Raw genomic sequence first — 23,804 nt, 5'->3', positions numbered from 1 at the left:
TCTGGATATGAGAGCTGTCCTATCCTCATCAAATATCATATGAAAATTCCTGTGGGGAATTTTGGTTGACAGTTAGCTTTCCTAGTAAGATCAGCATTATTGCTCAGGATCCATAGGCCCCTTCTCATGCTAGGTAGGAGAAACTGTGTGTTCCTGTTTATCTGTTTAAAATTATTATTACTTACAAATGCTCTGTACTTGCATTACATATAGGGTCTTGGAGGAAAACTGTTAAAGTTTGATGATGTAAGTAAAACACAAAAGAAGGAAATGTTCCAAAAGAAGGAAAAAAAAAGTGGTGCCCATTTCACTTACCACTGTCTCCAGCAGGAACTGTTACAGGATGTGTTGGCACAGTATCAGAATTCACTTTTCCATTCTCAAATGTATCATTTTCAGTCTGCTGCAACTGCCAGTTGAGGCCAAACAGATGCATTGCTGGTGGGAGAGGATACAGGTTATTTGATGCTTTTAACCACAATGACGAATTGCACAAGTAACGACTTTCCATGCATAGCAGTGGAATAGTAACTCATACATAAAAAAAAATTAAATTACATGAACAAGCATTTGCAGACTAATAGTTCAGCAATGGCACAAAGCAATTACTACCACTGTCCTTTAATGATACAGTGCTTTCAGTGAACACAGTTGACAGAAAGCTCACCAGTCTCATTCTGAGTCTTTTACCGGTCCCAAATAAATGTTCAAAAGGATAGGCAGTAATTATGCTCTTTTCTCTTTTTTTCATTTTTGATCCTTCTGAAGAGACAAATCATTTAAGTGAACTTCTAAATGACCTACTAAAAGAAATGATTTTCTCAGCAGATGGATCCGTCCTGGTTAGCCAGAAAGGGAAAAAAAAATACAGGAGAAGAGGAAGGAGGGTGGTGTGGGTGTTGCAGGGCTAACCTAAGGCACAAGCATTTCATGCTGTCAACAACACCCTGCACAACCTCCCATTATGTGCCCATTCCTCACACTACAAAATGAGGCCAAGGCCATGAGCAGAGCCAGGGACACTGGGGCACTTTGCTCTGATAATGGTAATGCATAAGTTAGGTTTCTGAATTACTTAATTCCCCACAACCACGTTCATTTGAAAGTTGATACCATGTTAAAGAGTTTAGCTTTGTTAATTATGAAACAGAGTCAACCTTCCATGGTTGGGGGGAACTTAAGGAACCTTGATCACCAGGGATTAAGGAATGAACCCATAATCTAAAATTTTAGAGCAAAAATATGGAAAAAAAAACCCCTGTCTTAGTGCTATACTGTGATACTCTCATGCAATTTCAAGCTGTCTCTGGATTATTTTCTTCTCTTCCAATGTCTCTATAATGCCACCAAAATTAATTTTATTGTAATTACTCTACTTTGTGCTTGGGGTAACATAGGTTTGCTCATTCCATGAGAACAGTTATCTGCAAAGCAGTTAAAATAGTCTTTCAGTGCTACTAGGGAATAAAAATACACTGGGAAAAAAAGAAATTTGTACTCAACTATTTTAACTATTAGTGCAAAATACAAGGAAAATATTTCACTGTACTTTGTTGCTTCTGTTATTTCCCTCTCTTGAAGAAAGATTACTGCTATAGTCAACGTTACTAATTTATTCATTCCTTCTATGCAAATGACAAAAATTCTTCATCCCATTTGGTTTCATCTCTGATCTTTAAATCTCTCTGTATTGATCATGGCAACCCTTACTTAAGAGGAACAGGCATAAATGGAAGTTTAGTTAGCCAGGCAACAAAAACTGCAAATTAAGAGGTTGTCTGCCAGGTCTTTGCCTTAAAGCCTCCCCCTTAACCTGACAAAACAAAAAACCAGACCTGTTACTGAATACTTCAAAGACTGAAATCCTCACTACAGATGACATATTCTCTTTGTTCCAAGTCTCTGACTCTACCATTACACTTCTTTCCCAGACTTTAAATTGCCTGTCAAAGTCTGATAATGTAGAATGTTCCTTGACCCTAAAAACATCTTTCTTTTATCCCCTCTCAACTCTTGTTAAACCATAAATCTGACCACCATCATCTCTGGCACCTCACTAAAATTAGCCATCATTATTTTGACCCTACATCAGCTGAAATCCTTATTTATGTATTAACCACCTGATGAGTGTATCTGTTTTAATATATTTCAATAAAATCCCTAGGGTCAAACTCTACAATTTGTTATACTTGTTCATTTCACTGGCAGCAATGAAAGACTGCAAATAGCTAAATATTTCATGATTTAAACCCAGTACATTGCTTGTTTTCAAGTCCAGAGATCTAAATCACCTCCTTTAACTTTGCTGTCTTTTTATCCTTTTTATTAGTTCTTCTGGAGAAAAGAAAGTGACATTCATTTTGTAACTCTAGAAACACAGGAGCTTAGAACATCATTAACATCTGCTGGTGCTATGCACAGCCCCACGCCTCTTCATGCACTGGGAGATCAGAAGGGAAGCTCCAACATGACCTTCTAGCCATTCCCTTGTAATTCAAAACAGCTGGAATTTGAAGTCTTCAAAGACAAAGATTGTGGGATCAATATTGACGACATCAATATAACCACAATTACTACAGTGTAAGTGACAACTACCTTTTCTTTGTCTTTGTACTGATGTGAGTAGTTTACTGTCAAAGACTGGGAGTGTTAGCTCCCAAATATACAGTTTATCTCCCAAATATACAATATATCTCTCAAATATACAATTCCTCTCTCAGCTTTAACAATGAACTAGAAACAAGTTCAATACACAATGTTTAATGAAAATGAACAGATGGATAAACACAGCTGTTTCACAGATTGGGAATGTAGGAATATTTTTTAAGGAGACAAAAACTTTTGCTAGACAATTCCAGTGAAAAAACTTAGTGTGTGTACTAATACACTAAATAATTCAACCACACAATCACTCTTGAGCTAGTGCTATGGAATTTAGAGAACTCTCCTTTCACAACAAACATGAAAACAACATGAAAGAACCAGGCTTATTGCTAAAGTATCAAATTACAAGGCAGAATTTCTTTTGAAATGATGAATGAAAAGAACTTTAGGAACATGGTTAAATTGACTGAGGAAGACAAACTCAGGCACTATTGTGCAAACCAAAATTTATCTTCTCTCAGCTAGGCATCAATATAAAAGCAAACTTTACATCCTTATCAGTTTTATAAGGAAATTGAGGCATCTGATAAAAATTTTTGATGCTATTATGTGTTTAGCAGCACCTGGGACTGGTACCTTGGTGGGATGTCTGGGACCCTCAAGTCCAGTGGTATGGACTAGTTCTGAATTTCCAAAGGGAGAATGATGCAATCAGACTGCACAGGTGTACATGTTTGTCTGATTTCCTTTGGTCTAGAAAAGGATGCAGGCCTTCTTCTAGCTTTGGGATGGGGATGTAAGAGATCAATCTCCTTCTCTGTTTCTGCTGTGTTCAGAGAAATAGTAGGCTTACTTCTTTTTGTAAAGAATTTGATATATAAAGCAAAACTTAAAGCACATTTGAACAAAATGCATTTAATTATTTCCTGCTGCTATTTTTGTCCCAAATCTAATGTAAAAAAGTTTCTTGATTTTTGGATTAGATATTACTTGTCATGTCTGGTTTATTCCCAATCAATTTGGAATTTATTTGGTGTTATGAACAATAACAATGAAGCCAAGAGACGCTTCCTAGAGTCATTAGTTCTGACTCCACCAAATCTATGGGGATACCAACATGGGAATGCCTTTCTTTTCAATACTGGCATAATTCTGATGGCAGCAAGGACTTGTGTGAGAATGCCAGATGCATCCAACCACAAGGCAGGCAGACTGCGATGGTTGTGGTCATGGATCACAACAACTCAATCCAAATAATTTGCAGCTGCAAGCATAGCTGAATTCTCAGAGGATGGGAGAAAAGATGGGTTGTCACAATTCCAAATGTGCCCACAAATGCTAACAAAAGCCTCCTCTTACTTGTATCAAGACTGGGATGATTGCTTCCAATGTGGAACAGGATAGTTATTAAGCAGAAAAACAGATGATGATATCTCAGGTAAAGAAGTCCAGGAAAGCTGGACATGCTATAAAGAAGGAAATCTTAGAAGCACAGGATTAGTGCTGAAAGGTGGGCTGGTGGAGAAGAACACAATCCTGAATGAACAGAGAGCTTTGAATGGAACTCAGGGAAAAAGGGAGTTTATCATCCCTCAAAAAAGGCATTGGCAGCTCAGAACTACAAGGTGTTGTGAGGCCATGTGGGGAGAAAATTAGGAGGACCAAAGCCCACCTTAATCCATCCATTGCTATAAAAGACAACCAATGATTACACAAACATATCAGCAAGAAAAGGAGGGCCAAAACCCTCCATCCTTTCTTGGGAAAACAGTGACAAAAGAGGAAAAGCCTGAGGCATTTGTTGCCTCAGTTGTTAATTAACAGGACCAGTTGTCATCAAGGTATCCAGCCCCTGGACCTGGGAGACAAGAGTCAGAGAGCAGAATGAAGCCCACATAATCTGGAAGGGAATTGTCAGTGACCTGCTATGCATCTTAGGTGCATACGTGTTCATGGGGACAGATGGGATTCACCTGAGTAGTGAGGGAGCTGGCAGAAGAGCTCAGCAAGCCACCTCCAGTCATTTACCAGCAGCTCTGGTCAAGTGTGGCTGTCCCAGGTGACTGAAGTTGAATGATGTGACACCTATCTACAGGAAGGGCCAGATGGAGGTTCCAGGGAACTCCAGACCTGTCAGCCTGACCTCAGTGCCGGGCAAGGTCACGGAGCAGATCATCTTGAGTGCCATCATGCAACATATACATTGAGGTACCGAAGCACATCCAGGGAAAGGCAATGAAGCTGGTAAAGGGTCTGGAGCACAAGTTTTATGAGGTGCAACTGATGAAGTTGGGGTTGCTTAGCCCAGAGAAAATGAGGTTCAGGGAGACCCTCACGATTCCTACAACCTGAAAGTAGGTTTTAGTAAGGTGAGTGTCCATTTCTTCTCCCATGTAACAAGTAACAGGCCAAGAGGAAATGGCCTTAAATTAAGCCAGGAGGTTTAGATTAGGTAGTAAGAGAAAATGTTTTCATGTCAAGGATTGTAAAACATTGGAACAGACTGCCCAGGGAAGTAGTGAAGTCATCATCCCTGGAAGGATCACCATCCCAAAAAAACTGTGGATATGGCTCTTCAGCACATGGTTTAATGGTGAACATGGTTGACGATTTGACTTGATGATTTTAAAGGTCTTTTCCATTTTTAACTATTCAACCTATGATTAAATAGTTACATTTTTGTAAACTCAAAAAAACCCCCTTAATTTTAATTAATTTTATTAATTTTAACTTAAATTTATGAAAAAACATACCATCTTTAATCAGGGATTCCAGGATCTTCTACCTATTCTGCTGTTTCAGTCCCTACATCTGTTCTGCAAAGTAATCTCTAGCTACCAAGAGTTCTTCATTTGCTGAAGCTCTGCTAGCATTTACCTTTGGACTGAGTTGTTTAAGATGACATTTGTACTGCTACTGGACAAATTATCTGCATGGCCACCCTTTAGAGTGTGGTGAGGAGTGCATTCCCTCTAACAGAGTGGAAAGAAGAGGCATCAGAGATGAGAAAACTCTCTTGGATCTGGCATGAACATACTACCAGTGCCTGTGTGTGTGTGTGGTGCTGGTGAATATGACTAAATTCACCAGAACAAATCCCAAACATAAAAGCAGTAACCAAATTAACAATGGCTCTTACCCTCCTCTTTCCCCCTCGCCCTGCCAATGGAGTGGGATATTCAAATATTCAGAGCTCAAATTAAAAGAGTACATTTGTACCAACAGCAGCCTTAATGCTAACATAAAAATGCTATCATTTGTTGTAGGCAATTGGGTAAACTTGCCATCTGTCACCACACAGTTCACTGAAGAGTTTCTGAACCGTCTTAAAACTGCTTTTTTAAGCTTGGTTGATCTTGAGATCACTGAAGTCTAGTTATTTTAGTTTGTAATCAGTTTACAAAGCCTTCCTTCAATAATTAAAATAGCAACTAAGAAAACATTTCACAGCAAACACTTGAAAAAAACCCATTACTAGTTTACACTGTGTAAAACATTTTGCAATAATCTTCAGGAAGAAGTTGCCCATTTGTTATGCATGCTCCTTTCTCAAGCTAGTAATTTGGTGCTTTAAGCATTACCTTTACAAGAAACTCGTTCTTGAGAAATACACTGTATTATCACTTCAAAACACTCTCCAGGACTTTCTTGCATCCAAAAAGAAATCCGTCCTTTATTAGTAGGTAGTGTAAGATGGATAATTTTTTTAACTAAATGACAGAACTAGAACTGTGAGGGCTGACAACTACCCGCTGCATTCGACTGCATACCTGCTGCATTTGCTGCCTTGCTCAATGTCTCAAAGTTCTCTTCTGCCAAAATTATGAGAGGCACAAAAAAGAATTGTAACAGAACACCAATTAATGTACCTGTTCTACCATTTAGGAAGAATTGGACTTTTCTGAATTTTTTCCCCTCTTCTCATACACTTGAATGCTATGAGGATAGGACAGCTAGTTCATAAAGGAAATAGACATGTATTAGCATTATCCAGTATCCAGTGTAGCTTTAAACAGAAACAAAGTTTAGATTGGATGTGAATATACACACAATTCTGGGGTGTATGACTATCAGAATTTTTTTTCTTGGTAGAAATGGGTAGCAATATACACTAAAAGCCAGAGAAACTTATATACTGTTCTCATCAAAATTCAAGGTTGTCTCTATCATAACTCACCAGGATCAACTGCACCTTTTTCTAAAGTACTGTAAGCGACAAATATGCTCACATGAAACACAAGGGGCAAACACCCTGTGAGCTGTGCAGGTGAAAGAATCACAAATGCAGATCATAATGATGTACAAACAAAACCATACACACACAAGCAGAGGCTTTATTCACAGAAGCAGTCCTGCAGTAATGGAAGAGGTAAACCTCTGAAGTACCAGTCAGAAGTGCCAGCAACACGCAACCTTCCATTCTGAATACGGCAATTTGTTTTTTGCAGGAAAGAATTGTTAAGGTGACACAGGGCATTCCAGAAGAACAAGAACTCACAGGTAAGAGGATTCTTTTAAGTAGAAAGAAAAAGAAACAGAATTGCCTAAATTGGGAAATGGACTTGCAATGCTCCTCCAGCTTTTCTTAGAATAGCGACGAATTAAAAAGTAACACTAGACAGCAGAAAGAAAAAACACTGGCTGTCTCTAAAGAGCAAGCATCTTCCCAAAACCTCTGGAGATAAGGCCTATGGCATATGTTCTATGAACATAAAGAACTCAACACCATAGGGGAAGTTGGCAAGAGGAACTGAATGATATTGGTGACCCTCCTTCCCTTCTCCCATGTGTTTTACAAGGTATGGAAATCAAGTCTTATTATTCATGAAGCTGTGTTTGAAGATGAGCTCCTTGCTAAGTTATTGAACTCATGTTCCAGGACTGCCACTGCTACATATTTCTGGGTGCTGATATTTTGAAACCATGATTTTAAAAATTGCTTCCTTAGAATTAATTGAAAAATCTTTATGCACACTTGAACACAAGGAAAAGCGAACATAATTTATATTTAAAGCAATGCAAAGAAGATTATAATTTAAACTAAGTAAATTGCAATTATTGCTCAATCTTGTTGAAGGATTATCTTCTAGTTCATCTCCCTGTTGGCAATACATTTTAAAATGAAATATTTGAACATTGAAGTGGTTTTTAAAATTATCTCCCGTATACTTTTCTTGCAGACATAATTAGAATCTAAACCTATTTTATTCTGAAGGACTTGAAGTGGACCAGAAGATGTGCAAATGAACTGTCAGTGATTTGCATTCTTTTGCTTTTTTCTAAGATAATAGGATACCTTGGATGTTGTTGCAGATCAAATAGTGAATTAAAAATAGTTAATTAAAATCTTAAATAACGTGAATTAAAAATTACAAAGACAAGTTCTTTATTTATTACTGGTTTTTCTCAAATCCATAAAACCCCTGTTACTTCTAAATTTAAAACACATGCTTTTGAGTACCTTTTTTAAAGTACATGCTTTTGAGCACCTTCAAACGATTAGTCACCAGCAGCATCATATGAAAGTTGCTGAACATATACACTGAATGTAAAACATTTTAGTAGAGTGCTATATGAAAAACCTAGTAATACCTAGATCAATATAGTAACTGAAAAACTGATATTTTCCCTTTTATCCTGAACAGTTGAATGGGTCCATTGATTTTACTGTTTCATCTGCAAAAAAAATCCAACCTGTCTTGTCTACTCTTTATTTTCTCTTGGAACCTTTTAACAATGAATTTGCAAAACATGAAAAAATTTTGCCTAAAAAAATATAGCAACAAAGGTATATCAGCTATCTACTGTGCATAAACTTACTGTCTTTGACTGCTAATCAAAGATGATCACATGGCACTTTAAAGTATTGTTGCATTTGAACTGCTAAGAAAGATGTGTGGTAGTCTTGATGTAAATATTTTTACTATATTCACCCCAAGATGGAACCTTTATTCCTATGAAAACTTGTATGGCTAGATGTCTCATTTCAGTTGTCAAGCCAGGGACCTTTACGTAACAATGGTCTGATTCTGTCAACTCCATTATACAAGGCACATTCAAAGCTTAAGGGAGAATCCAGATTTCTTACAACAGAAACAAAGATAATTTTTCAGTAGCTTCTTATTTAAATAAGATATATCTATTATGTCTTGTTTCAGATTTGTCCATTTATTGTGACGAACAGCAAACTTACTCAATTTTGTAATAATCTCCACTATATCTAAATAGTCATTAGTATTATCCTGGGCTTTCTCCTCAACAAAACTTTTTTTTTCCCCCCAACTAATACTGTTCAGTCTAGAAAGATGGTGAAAAATCATTACAAGTACAGAAATTATGGGAAGTACATACTGGACTGTGCACTCATTTGAAGCAAGGGTTGTTTTGTTCATACAAAAACAGGAAAAACATTCTGTAAATTTTGGGTTTCTGTCTAATAGTCATAATCAATGATTTTAAATATTATGGGGGAGAAGAAAATTTCCCTGATTTACATGTGTCAAGACCAGGTTAAGACTACAGGCTAATAACTTTTCTGTGTTCCTTGAGAGATTTTTTATTTTATTGTTTCTCATTCTATAACTTTTTCCTTTTCTTCCTTAAATTTGCTTTCTAGCAAAAAGCTGAAGCTCATGGGTTTTTTTACCTATTTTAGTTTTTTTTAGTTTTTTTTAGGTTTTTTTCACAACTCCGACAGAAGTCTTGCTTTAGATCACACCCCCATAGTGTTAAGAAGACCAATGACAATGTAATGTCTCAAAATTAACTGGAAACCCCTTTCTTAGGTTGATGAAGTGGTCCAACCATTCTTATGGTTCAAAAGCCTTATTTATTACAGAGAAACCAACCTCCCCAAACCCAAACCCAACAAAACCACCACAAACCTCTTGAGAGATATAATTAAGTGGCACTATATGATCATGTATAGCCTATTTGCATGTTGATGGCACAGAGAAATGCAGTCTGATGAAAAGATTTATGAATCAAAGGAAAAAAAACCAGGGGCCAATTAAAGCAATGTTCAAAGGACACACCGAGCTGGGAGTTTATACTATATAGTGAAACACTTGTGTTGCATATTTCCATCTCATGACTGGCTAAAAAAGATCAAAGCTTTTTTATTCCATATTAAGAATGACAGAATATTACAGCAAACATGCAATAAGGATAAATGTAATAAGCTTTAATAAAAGATGATAATAAGGCTTGATAAGAACTTTTGGAATGTCACCAAATCTGAAATGTAAGATGAAAGCATCTGCATGTAGAGATTGTAGTATGTTATTTGGAACCCCACGGAGCTAAACTGTGATTAGAACTCCATATTTTTCCATAAATTAGCTTTTGTTTTGAATTTCCTGCTGAGATCATATGCAAGTTGATTGAACGTGCAAGTCAATATATAGGTTTTCTAATCCTTTGCTGTTTTTCAGGCTTCATGATATCACAATTACAGCAGTCCACTTGTAGATCAAAGGTATATGATTGAGGCCAAAAGAAAATAACCTATAACCTCTTTACAAAACTTCTTCATGGTGATTCAGACCTCTCCATTGTAATTACCACTCATCTACTTGAACAGCACAATTATGTAGATGCATAAGCCAACCACTACATGCAGATAAACTTGCAAGCCCAAAGAATTTCCTCTTCAATCCATATTAAAAAACAGAATGGATGTGCTGAGTTCACCTTCAAGGGGGCCAACTCTACCTTACCTCAACACCTCCAGTGTAAACTTGTAAGCCGTTAGCTATCTGCATAAGCAAATACTCTCACGCAAACCTTTGGTTCAAAACCCCAGGGTTTACAACAGCTCAGTGATTGCAGTCATCCTCTTATTGAAACATCCCCACCACTCTAGGGATTGGCTATTAGATAGAGCATCCTTTATTATATCGTCATTAATATGTTTTATGTACATTGGAATAACACACCATGTTCTTCCACTAAGCTGAAATCTGTTTTTTATGAAACTATTCCTGTAAGCAAAGTTATACTGTAGGTACAGGAAAAATAGTATCAACAGAAAAAACAATTTACCATACATGATTTATGGAAGGAAACTGTGACATAAAGACAAACTTACTGTTAATTGTTTGTAAGGCTAGTGAATTGCTTGCAAGTCAGTTTGCAAACCACTTTGTATTTTGTATCAATTATCTAAGCCTTGGAAAAAACAAGTTAGGATTACAGTTTCACATTGATTTTTTTTCCCTTTAAAGTTAAATCAGCCACAACACTGCACAATAAAATCTTACAGGTGATATTAAGAACAGCCAATCTTAGCTCTAAAGTAATAGTCACTTATAAAATTGAGAGAGAAAACCAATTACTCCTTTTAATGTGTGAAAAGACATTAGATCAGTAAAAAGGATGTGTTTTAAAATTGTTCTCTAATTTTGGCTAAAGGTGAATTGAAATAACAGTAAGGATTGCATCTTTCCTTTTCAAATGTGGATACCTCAGTTTCATTACCTCTACTTTAGAGTACTAAGAGGAGGCAGGAAAGAAGTTGCTGGAGAAATAATTAAAAACCTGGGAAATAATTTCAAAACATAAGTAATTTTTACTTAGCAGTGTGAAAAGATTTTGAGTGAGTCAAATAAGGACCCACTGTCTGGCAAAATTGCCTTAATAAAAAGGGCTGTGAGACTTGGCATTTCAAAGATGAAAGAGAAGGTAAAACAACAGATAAGCTTGGAGATTTCACCAAAAAGATAAATTTAAAGATAAATTTATTGTACCCAGTTACTGTGTTACACCTCAGGAAATCAGTGGTTAGCGGTAGGTTAACTCTATGCAGCTGGATATTTTAGTTTTCAACGAGTATTATTGAAACAAAAATACTACTCTTCCTGTACCATAACAAGGGTAACTTAGAAGTATTTTTAAATAAAAAAAACGTATAGGAAAAATTCCTATTTCTATACTTACAGGTTTCTGGAACTAAGTAGTTTTCCAAATAACTGATATTCATTTATATACCTAACCCCCGCCCCCTCCCTAGTACTGCTTCTCTGAACTAGTAAAAGACACACATTTGTATGATCCTATTTTATCATATATTGTCAAAACCACTCTGGTTTTGTTTTATTTGTTTTATTATTGAGGAAAAATAAGCTTCTGAAATGCAAATGTCCATGTCATTGACACAGTTGTAGCACATTTCTTTTTCTTGGATTATAAAACTACAAATGCTGCTAAAGGTGACAATTCCTAAGAGACAGTGGGCTTGGAGCATTTTTTTTGTGAATGGAGTTGTCTGAAATGGCATCAATTTCCTGTCTACTTCAGAGAACATCTAACTTTCATCCATAATTTATCCCTGCAGTGGGGTAATTACACCCAAATAAAACACATGTGTTCTTGTGATCTCAGCCATAAATGTAATATCAAATGGTATTGCTTGAAGCAAGGTTGGACACATGTACTCGACCTTTTCATTCTACAGTGCTGGCGTATGGAGAGGTTTACCAAAATCTCATCTAAGTCAGACAGTTTTAACAACATGACTTTTTTTAAAGCATTCAAAAAGAGAACAAGCAGTTCTCTTCAAAGAAATAAACAAAGAAAATATTGCAGTTTACAGTAAAGATGTAATTTATACACAAAACGACCAGCTTTAATACATGTATTGTAATTCAAATATCACAGCAGACAGCATATATCTAAGAGTGGGCTTCTTTCTTCACAGGCATGAGATAGAAATTAATTGAAACTACCAGCAAAGAAGAGAAGATCCTATGTCCACAACAAGTCAAGTAATCACCCAAGCAAATATCTGCTTTGCAAAATTTCTTAAACATAAGCATTAACTTGAAGAATTACACATATTTGCCTACTACTAAAATAAACTACATGTTTACCTGGACTGATAAAATACAAAGAATACCTCTTAAACTACTCTAAGATTGCTCTCAACCAAAAACCAGTGCATTTTAACAGAATATCTCATTAGTCTGAAAAATTGCTAATATTTGAGAGTCAGTCAGAAGACTATAGCAGGAGTGCAGGACACACATCTCTACAAAACTTGCTTGCAAGAGACTTCTGTTTTCCTGAAAGCAGCATCCATATTTTGAGAAAATATCATACTGCTTCACAACATGATGTGTGGGACTTACATGTCATCATCATGTCATCATCATGTCATCCTTCAGATTATTACTACATCTCTTATATTACCAGAATTACTGAGTTTCAATTTTCTCCACTGGGTAAAAGTGCAAGGGTGACAGGACTATTGCTAAAAAGCTTGTGATGAATCTTAATTAGAATAGAAGCCTTTGGAGCAGAGGTGTACCATGACAGATTAACTTTTTTAATCTCTTGAAATCTTGTCAAGTCTCTTTTAACCTCCTGATTGTCAATTACATGTTCCTACATCCTTTCGTGTGAGGATTATCTTTCTCAATGAACGTTTTATTCTCAGTGCCACGAACAATAATAGCAAGTGACATCCACAACACCAACCAAGTACGAATTCCCTGCACACCTGAAACAGTAATATTATGCTTTGCACTTAATCTGGAACACAGCAATGAGATCTTTACTTTAAAAACATCAGCCAAAAACATTATCCACAACAGTATTCTTGCAAGAGGCAAGAAAGTATATTTCATGCTGATCCTTCAAGACAGATGTTCGACATGTTTAGATTTTGTACTATTTCAAAAAAGATGTTAAAAACACTTTCAGCTCAATAAGGTGGTAAAGTACAACAACTTCAATTTTGGACTAGTCATTCTATGTCTGTCTCCCAGTCTTGAAAGAAAGAATGTGGTGAACAGAAGAAATTACATTATTATTTACAAAATATTTCCACTCTAAGAAAGGCCAATGAGCTCATCGCCAATGCTGTAAACATTGTATGAAACTCATGCAGTTATCTAAAATTCATAGCTTTGGGATACCTTAGAAAAATAATTTGATCACATGTTAGACAGAGCTGAAAACCTCTGTAATGCACAAAATCATGGAAGTACTAGCTGTAATATTAAGCCTCATTTTAATACAAAAAACCAGTGTGGAAATTCACATTTGTATCTGAATACTGCCCTTTACCAAGCACATGTCAGGAGTGAGTGAAAAGAGTTGCCTGAACCAGTATTAGTTGTTAGTAAGGCAAGGGCTACGTTTATCAATTATCTGGCTTTTGTGATTCTACTTTTAAAGATTTTTAAGTCCTGAAATGGAAGCTGGAGGTAAGTACTTCACACTTCAAGGACTATTCTAAGGTCCATTCAGGAGTTAAAATCCTTAAGAAATTTCAGGAGGTGGTTTTCTAGCTGCTAAATCATTGTGCTGGGTATCTGACCTCACACTGAAGGTTCAGTTGAAACAGGAGAGAGCAACATGTGGCACTGATGTCTAAAACAACAGGCACACACATTTTGTCAGGCACAGAGCAGAGCCACACGTGCTGGGAAGGCAGAGCCCTACACATGGCCCGCCATCAGAGGCAGCCAGCTTCTGGCTGCTCCTGACACTCGCAGCTAAGACAGATCTGGAAACATCCACTCTGGACAGAAGAGAAACATCACTATGTACCTAATCCAAAGATTCTTAATTTGACAGGCTGCCACTTCCAAATCCCATCAAGCTCTAATTTTGAACAGAAGATGACAAGGAACATTGCTGCTGCCTCCAAATGCACCAGAGACACATGAAACCTTCCCTAAAAGCCCTATGCATTGCTAAAATGAGTAGTCAGTCTGCACTTTGCAACAAGTGATGTACTTTCTACAGTGCTGGAGACACTGGCTGTCTTCACAAATCCAGATACAAGCACACAGTGAGCAAGAACATGAGAACATCAATGTGGTTCTACTAAGTGGTGCAATCAGACAATGCTAAAGAGCTGTGCTTAGATAGCTGGCATGCTTTCTCAGAAAGGTTTACATAAGAGAAGTTTCCCTGCTGTAGGTTTTTGCATGGGAGTTTGAATAGATTGTGATAGGTAAATTTGGTAGACTGTAAAATCTCAGAGTACTTCCTTCAAATGATGAAAATAGATCAAAAGGAAAACCGATTTTTTTTTTTTTTTTTAAGAATCAGATATATAAATATATTAGTTTACCTCATGGCTTTATTTTGTTGGAAAAACAAATTGGCTGAGAGCAAAAACCTAGCTAACTGTAAAAATCTGCCACATATCTGTAGACAGGGAACATATTTTCAACCCACACACCTCAGTGAAGCTCCAGACATAGCTAAGGTCCCAGCAAAACTGAGTGAAGCAGACAGAAATGGGAAGAGAAGGAAGAAAGCCAAAAGTTCTTGATGAAACTCTCAGTGACAATAACATTACAATACTCAAAATTAGATGTATGTCAAAAAGAAAAACAGTTTCTATAAACGCATAATGAAAGGTAAGGTGATTAATGGCAATTAAACCATATTCTCCCTCATGCCTGTTCATTACAATACCTATGCTGGGTATTGCAATAAAAATTCCATTTAGATGGCATTATTAATTAAGTTGTTTTCCTCATTGCTGGCAGTAACTGAGCTTTACAAACAGCAGAATAATGTTAACTTGGCATTGCAATCAAAAAAGAAATATTACATTGTTCTTTATTGATAAAGTAAAATAGATTCTTAGGTATATTTAGTCATTGCTTTAGTCACAAAATTTAGTTCTGTAATTGCCATGGCTGTAAATCAATTAGTTATGGAGAGTGGTTCTGCCCTACTATGACTTCTGCCACTGAACCCAACAGGAAGGGCAGCTGGTTCTCCACAATCTGGGAAGATCTGTGAATGCCAGCACCTGTCACACTAAATCCTGACTAATATAAGAGAACCACCGACAATAAACTCAGAAATAGCACTGAAGACATAGGAAGTTAGTCTCAGTCTACAGAAACAGATAATTAAATAATTTTTAACAATTACTTAAAACTCACCTCAGACAGTCACACACTACCTTTCACAATTCACATCCTTCTGATGCGTCAGTCTCCTCTAATAATGAAACTTGTTTGCTATTTTTCCTGGACATTTCCTTCTTCTCTTTCTACCTAAAAACCTCTTAAGTTGCTCTGTTCTTATTCTCAGGAAATTTTTGAGATAACTCGGAAGACTGTTGTCCATTATTTGAAATATACTGGCACAAAATGTTCAGCTTATTTTTAATATTTTGGGATGATGATAAAACAGTAATATTTTTAGACAGACAAAAAGCATGAGTGCTTATTATTATAATGGCAAAATAAGCACAATGCAGCTATTTTTATACAGTGTAGAAAATATTAATTATCTGTCATTACCAAACATGGCTTTCTAGTCTGGCATCTTTTCCATTCACATTTCATTTGAAACTTTCATCATGATTGTATGGTTATCTGCGTCATAGCAGAACCCAGGTTTTTCTACTGTTTCCCATAGAATGAAGTACCAACTAAAATATATGCTTTCCCATAAGATATTTTATCTGTTAAGTCTAAATATTAGCTTTTTTTTTTTGTCCAAATTGTATTTGCTTAAGTAGGAAAAAAGTACTGATAGATAAAGAAAGAGGTGAAGTGATGAAGGCAATAGTGACAAAAATAATCATGCGGCCTTTTAAATGAAATAAAATTACTTTTTTGTTTGTTTGTTTGGGTTTTTTTTTGTTTTGTTTTCTTTTCTTCCTACAGAAGAGATGCCCTTCTGTTATCACCAACATATGAATACTTGCTTTATCACAATGAATAGCTGACTGGTGTATATTCTTGTTCTGACCACTGACTGCTGAGATAAGGCTAACAAAATGATCAATCCCAAGTTACACAAAGAGTGAAGTGCTCAATGACTTGAAAGTATGACAGGTTGCTGTGAAACAGTCGGGACAGGAAAAGCCTGACTAAATAGCTCAGGCCCTACTGTGCATTCAAATGATGTTTTATGTTCATGGAAACATATTTAGCAGACATAAGACAAAATTCATGACAGATGCCTGCAATTTTTCGGTGTACAGCTCTTCATGCTTAGTTAACTGAATCCAGTATTGTGCAGTTCCAGCACTGACTGAGGAAGTGAACTGCTACCCTCTTCAGTTCCATGTACAGTGAAAATGGCAGTGATTTCTTGTATTGATTTAGACAATGTCAACAGAGTGCCATTGGCAGTGGAGAATCAATTGCTAGAGCAACTCCTGGGGAAGAAAGAGGGGTTCTGAGGTCCCCAAATTCTCATTACTTTCATCCATTAATTGCTGAATCCACATTACAAGAGAAATAATTAGTACAGCACAAATCAGTTTGTTAATACAGCTGGTCAGAGTCTGTGATATGCAACAACATATTGGAAACAACTCCTTCTGACTGGTTAGTTCTCTATAATTACACAGTGGATTTTTCTGTTAGGAAAAAATCACATTCAAGAACAACTAAGCTCCTTCACTTAGTAAAACCCAAGTGTTCATGGAAAATCCCGAAACGTGGAATTGAAGGATGATGGTTATTAATGAAATTTTGACTTGGTGCTCATTTTTGAGCTAGGAGGTGCTCTTCAGAACTTTCCTTTTATTCATTCATTCACTGCAAGTGATGGATGCTGAAGGAGGCAGTAAGCCATGGGGAAACAAAGGACTAAGTTCTGTGTTGTCTCCACACTGTAAAGCTGAACTCTATTTCTGGCTTCACATGGACTGTGTACCATGTTGGTTAAAACTGTTAATGTCTATATAGAAAGAGGTCAAACAAAGGCAACTTAATTCTTCTTACTCTTTAATGGTTTATATTTAATACTGCTCTCCCTAGTCTTCCAAACAGGGAAAAAGATTTGAAAATCTTCATGTTGGAAAAAAAAGGTTGCTTTTTTTTCTTGGCTGCAAATCTGATTACAGACATAAGTTAAGCAAATGAGCAGCTTAAAGAAATTCCAGTGTAAACTTGATCCCAAAATAAGGCAGTTTAAATTCTTTACTCTCCATTTTGTAATCCATTATTTCAGGGAGCTTTTCCTTAAATCCTTGACTTTAAACAAAAGCTATTTTTAATTCCTGTCTTCTATATGTTGCTACACAATCTTTTGGTTCAGCACTTGCGTGTTTCTGCTGCTTTATTTCTTTCTCAACCATTTAACAGTAGATAAAGCCTCTAAGCAAAGGACCAACATTTTCAACAACTCCCTTCTATTTTCTCTTAGCAGGTCTAATTGATAGGAATAATAAGTTTAAATATTTTGTACATTGCAAAATGGTTGAGAGAGACCACGAGGGCTAGAAATGCAAGAATGCATGGGAAGACTTTCCTTTAGACTGAAATAACATTTTCAATTCCTTGTGATCCCCAAGACTGCATTAAGTGGCTTTAGAGTGTAGTGTTTGCTCTGGTCTTTACCCATGCTGACACTTTCTGCTCTCACCTCATCTTTGCAGACTTTGTAAACGTAGGAGTCTTTCCTGTCAGAGTAATGGAAGAAGTGCAAGACATACCAGACTCTTGATGCAGCTCCTTCCTCTGGCTGGGCTAATTGACAGAGCAGTAATTGACTGAGCAGTTCTGCAAAGGCAGACATGAAGTCTAGCAAACTGTCTCTTCTGCCTTATGTCGCCTGATCAGAGGCAGCAAGATCTCAAGTCACTTTCTCTACCCCATACTCACTGTAACTAAAATAAGCCTGAGCATGGCATGTTCATCTCTGCAATTCTGAGAAGGGCTGGGTCACACCACCACTCACTGGAAAAACGGTCTCTTAGTCCTTCAGTCTGCAGCTGCCACAGTCACACAATGGACATCAGCCACACCTTATCAACGTGTACTGGCATATTTTGCTGCAATCATGCTGCAAAATGGGTGATTTCCCAGCTCTTAACAGTGATACTTCATATTGAATTCATTCTTTCATGCAAATGCTACAAGGAGGTAGCATTTTCACACTTGTGGCAATGTATTTCTGTGAAGTTCAGAACATGTCTCAAACTGGCTATACAAATGTGACATGCCATTTCAGCTGCTGTAAACTTCAGTAGAGCTGCCAGACCACTGCAGTGGAAGCATATCACAGCGTGCTAGGGGTCACACAATACTGCAATCCTTCCCTTGTTTTTACATTACAACCAATTTCCTACTCAGTCATTTCCCTTTCACACCTATGTTATGAAACATGTCTCCTCTGAAGACAGACTAAAAGGAAGTAGGATTGTTCAGAGAAGGCTCTGGGGAGACCTTACAGCAGCCTTCTATTATCTAAAGGGGACCTGAAAGAGACCTGGAGAGGGACTTCTCATGAAGATGGGAGAAAGGGGAATGGCTTTAACTGAAATGACAGGTTTAGATTAGATATTAGGAATAAATTATTTGCTTTGAGGTGGTCAGACAATGCAACAGGTTGCCCAGAGAAGCTGTGGATGCCCCATCCCTGGATGTATTCAAGGTCAGGTTGGTTGGCGCTTTGAGCAACCTGATCTAGCACAAAGTGTCCCTGTCCATGGCAGGGGGTTTGGAACTAAATGATCTTAAATATCTGTTCCAACCCAAACCATTCTATGAAATGGTCAACTAAGATGAAGGAGTGCTTCCATCTTACATTAATGATTTCTACCGATTTATACTTGGATGGCCTATTAAATGGGAAATATTTCTGATATTACATCTGCAGAGATGGGAAAACCACATATATGAATGAGTGCAATCCATTCGTGATTTTATGGACACAAAGTTCTCTAGGGAGCATCTCTGAGTGCTGAATTTTACATTTAGATTGCTGAGTTAGCTGAAATATGTGTAATATCACCAGTAGGCATTGAGCTCCCTGTTGACTGTGGGCAGAGGAAGGCTGTTGTGCATTATTTCAGCTAGGATGTGAGCTGGCATGCACCCACGAAATGAAATGTTGTACAGCTATCTTTTCTTTACAGGGTACGTGAATAAATGATATGTGGAGCTTTCAGCTCTCGCTCACTAGAAAGCTCAGTTCTTTCTCCCGAATACAGGAATAGAGGCGCATTAGACATGCTTATATTTCTTAATGTGCCTGCGGGAGAAATAATCCGGTACAGCTCTCTTCCCATGCCCCTCAGATTCATAAGTAATCTGGCTCTTTGGGGCTAGCAAAGTGTAGAGCTCAGCTCACAATCAGGTCTCCTGTGTTTTACTATATGTATGGCTGTTTTTCCTGGCGTCTGACAGTGATACTTCATGCTGAATTCTTTCTTGCATATTTATGCATTTATTTAGTAGCAGATGTTTACTTCTGATGATTTATGAGGCAATATTACAGAGACTGAGCACATTTAATGTGTTTTATAAGTGGGATTATTTCAATCCTACTTAAAAAAAGATTTCGTGTCAAAACTTAACTCTAAACCACACCTTTAAACTCCCTGCCACATTCACACAAAATAATCACAAATCAAATGATTGAAGGAAGCTGAAGAGCAGTGGCAAGCTCTAGATTTGTGTATGTGTCTTTTGCTCTTTGGGGTTGGAAGCTGAGGTGGAAAGGGGGCTCAGGGGGCTCAGCTTTGCTGGGTCATAGGGGAATTTCTCCAGCTACTCAGCAACCCAGTTTCTTGCATTGTTCACAGGAGATTCAACTCAGTAAGAACTACTTCAAAGGCTCTATAGAGCTTATGCGCTGTGTCTTGTATTGAAATGCAACAAGGCTGTTTGAACAACTACGATGAAGATTTAAGGATCTTAAGACCTTCTAGGCTCTATTATAAATTAACACTGATTTTAAAAACAGGGAAGGAAAGAGAGTTTGACTCTCTTCTTTCTGTTTTCTTTCCTCCACTCCTCAAGACCCTAAACTTGTGTCCAACCAGTAACAAAAAACAGACCATTATACTTATATTTCCATAACCATGGTGACCTAAACTTCTAATTAACAAGTCAGTTAAAAGAAAGTCTTTGAAGACCATTTATGGTCTCAAGAGATGAAAAAATCTGTAATCTGGACAAAGATACAAAGGAAGTTAGGAGTGGAGAATGATCCTTTTATGTTCCCTTATTAAAGTCAAGGGCATTTTCTCATAGCCAACCACTGCTCCTATTAACTGTCTAAAACTCAAATCACATAATATTTATAGTGAATATTTATGAAAATAATTAATGAAGTAAATTTTCTAAAATAAAATTTGGAAAATGGAATTTGACAAACAAATAAGAGAAAAGTGACAATAATTAAAAATAAACAACCCACAAGAGAGGAAGAAGTCTACATCTTCACTGCATGTTGTCTCTTGGACAATTATTTTCCCTATTTTGCAATCAAACATCTGTATTAGACTTTTGCTCCAGCTCTATACACAAACATACATGGATGTAATGATGAAGTAGGTGATACTTAGCTTTCCTGAAGATTGTATTAGCAATATTTCAGCAAAATGAGAGGAAAAGAGTTCCAAAGATATGCTGAAAGTTATATTCACATCAAGGAATTTTTACAGCCTATATTTTACTCATAGTTGTGTAAGAACTTGACCCCACATAATTTAATTGTAGTTCAAATACTTCTTTGAATTTAATTCACTGACCATCAAGTCACAGAATGCTTGCAAAATATTAAAATTTTCTAATTTCTCTAAACAATTGTGACTTTTCATTAAATCAGTGTGGCTTTTACTGTTACCAAAGACTTGGCTAGTTAAAGGTTAGTATATCACAGTCCAAGTACAATCCATCAGACACCACTGTTCACAGTGGCACTTATAAAAAATGGGACTCACCTATAAAGTAGGACAGCAGTATTGCCAGCAGCACTGAGACCCCTACAGCACAGAGTGCAGTACATTTCCAGCTACAGTACTTCGAAGACTTCTTGAATTTAAAAGCACTTCTGGATAGAGTGTTCCTAGGTAGTGGCCGAGTAGGAGGGGAATAAACAGACCCGGATGCCATTGTGTACCCTGGCGTTGCAGTACTGAACAGCGGTGTGGTCCCTGTTCCTGTTTTGAATAGGAAATGCCTGTGAAAGAAAGAGCATATGGTAAAGTATAAAAGTAAATCAAGCTGGAGCACAGGCAATCATAATTCTTTTGTTTGATGTTGCCTATTTTTCAAATAGCTAACAACATCCAATCTACAAAGGGTCATAGAAGCAATAACTTGTCATGACACTCACATATAAAAAGACACTTTCCCTTTAAGTAAAGACCAAAGCCCCCATAACATTAATAATACACTGGTATCCAGACAGGAAACAGAACTACCCAAAATACACTGTAGCAGGGAGGAAGTCTCTCATAGTTTATCCAACAAGTAGGGACAGGCTTTCTGCTGCTGTTTATTTGTGTTGGCTTCTGCAACAGACTACAGGGAACTCCATTAAAAGGTCAATAATGAGCAATGTGACTGCAGTCCACACTACTTATCACAGCTTTCCCAGGTTAAGTACAAAGAAAACAGCAATCTTTCAGTTACAGACTTTTGGCAACTTCTTCAAAAATAGTCAGTTAAAAATTTCTTTTGGGTCTGTCCTAAGTACTCAGTTCACTAATTCACATCTACTTGCACATATTCCTTACACAAAAAGATCTCATTATGAATGCAAGGAGCTAGCTACAGCCTAGGAGTAGTAGTCTAAATAAATATATTTACTAAGTGTTCAAGAAGGCAAAAAACCAGCAACAGATATGAAAGAAAAGTCAAAGTTAAGCACACTGTGAGTTACCAGTTCATTTTTTCAATTAAAATCTCCAAAGGAAATATTACTCCCTGAGCTTCTATATAGTAGAATCCTTTATTTTCAGTTCATGCAATCATAATTACTTTGAAAGAGTCTCTAAACATGGCATATTCTACCTGGAGTTTTTCTCCAGATGCACATGCACAACTCTACGAACAACAAAACCTCATTCAAAGAAAGGTCTGTACACCAGAGGTTTCCCACCAAGTTGTTATGCTGGCAACTCTGTAGCATATGGCTTGCCCTGATCTAATTATGCCAACACAATGAATACATTATATCTAAAACTGGTAAGAAAGCATACTGTGGAAACTTTGAACTTACCAACACACAGCTAAACAGAACCAGAAAGGTGTTTGGGTTTTGTCATAGCTAAGACACACATGAATTGCTGATACCCAGGTCCTCCTGAAGGTAAGTGCATGCCTACACCGTATTTGCCTCCTGCCTGTCATTTATACAGCACAGCTCAGAGGATCCAGCACTAACTGAGCCAGCTGTGCAGGGGAAAAGCCTTTCTAGGTACACCACGTGGCACTGTGAACTGCTTCTTAGCTGATGGGACTTCGATTCTCTGGAACACATGCTCAGATTCTTGCATAGTAATGGACCAATTTACACTGTAGAGACACTAGAAATTAGTTTGCCCCACTGCAGCCTGAGAAAAATACCAGCAGTTGATAAACAAGATTCGTTGTTTACAGGTGATTTTGCTATGGGAAGTTAACAGATGAATTACAACATCTTGGCATAGGCCCTCTACTTGAAAATATTTGCATTACAAACATGATTTCATGAAATATTTTACATAGGTTGCTTCATTCTGAACAATATTAAACTTGATGGCAGCAACAACAGAAGCTTATGCACTAGATCTACTGGTGTGCAGCAGCACATCCCAAATTTTTTTAGCTTCGGAGCTCAAGTACAGTCAACAATCTCAAAAGGCAAAGCTCTGGTAGCGTAAATCCTGTCTAAGAAGACACTTCATTCAAAGTTATGACATTTTCAATGTAGCAAAGACCAAAATAATAACTAGCCCTATGTAAAAATATTTACAACAGCATTACTTGGATTGTACAGCTTCAGAGAATCACGTAAATTCATTAAGTCCTGATAAGTGTCTTATCCACTTGACCTTTATTGCGCTTTCCTTCCTGGCTACATATGGTAAATGCTATATCCAGGTGTATTTCACAAACAGATCCCAAAAAACCCCACTAAACACAAAGGTAGCTGTTTCCCTTTCCATGTGCAATGTGTATTGTTTTGGGGGACAGAAGGAAAGCCATACAATAGATACAATAATACTCCTATACATGAGCTTGCTGTTAAAAATAAGAAGCTGCCTGACCAGCCTGCAATTTTCACACCCTCCTTCTTCTGCTGTTAGATTCAACAGACTAAAAATGGGAATTGGCATTATATGAGCACTTGACTAGAACTCCAATATACTTTAAGTTTTAAGAAAATAGCGCAATAAAACAGTCTGCCACTGATATTTTCCTTTTTTTATTTTCTCTGAGAAAGTGAGAATTGATGTTGGCTTTGGTAGACCACAGACTACTAGAGACTAATCC

General features: G+C 37.1%; 1 protein-coding gene across 1 annotated transcript in view; it reads right to left on the bottom strand.

Moving 5' to 3' along the window:
* TENM3 (teneurin transmembrane protein 3) overlaps window positions 1-23,804 on the bottom strand; it is a 692,061-nt gene that overhangs the window by 122,659 nt on the left and 545,598 nt on the right. Inside the window, exons 10-11 of the mRNA XM_053975063.1 lie at window positions 21,266-21,504; window positions 316-438 (exon numbers count right to left, since the gene is read on the bottom strand). Coding sequence (XP_053831038.1) covers window positions 316-438; window positions 21,266-21,504 — 362 coding nt within the window. The remainder of the gene's footprint in view (window positions 1-315; window positions 439-21,265; window positions 21,505-23,804) is intronic.

Source organism: Vidua macroura, chromosome 4 (assembly GCF_024509145.1).
Source record: "Vidua macroura isolate BioBank_ID:100142 chromosome 4, ASM2450914v1, whole genome shotgun sequence".
In the NCBI taxonomy this organism is placed as follows: Eukaryota; Metazoa; Chordata; class Aves; order Passeriformes; family Viduidae; genus Vidua; species Vidua macroura.
The sequence above is the reverse complement of the archived record's forward strand: the minus strand, read 5'-3'. Positions and strand labels throughout refer to the sequence as shown.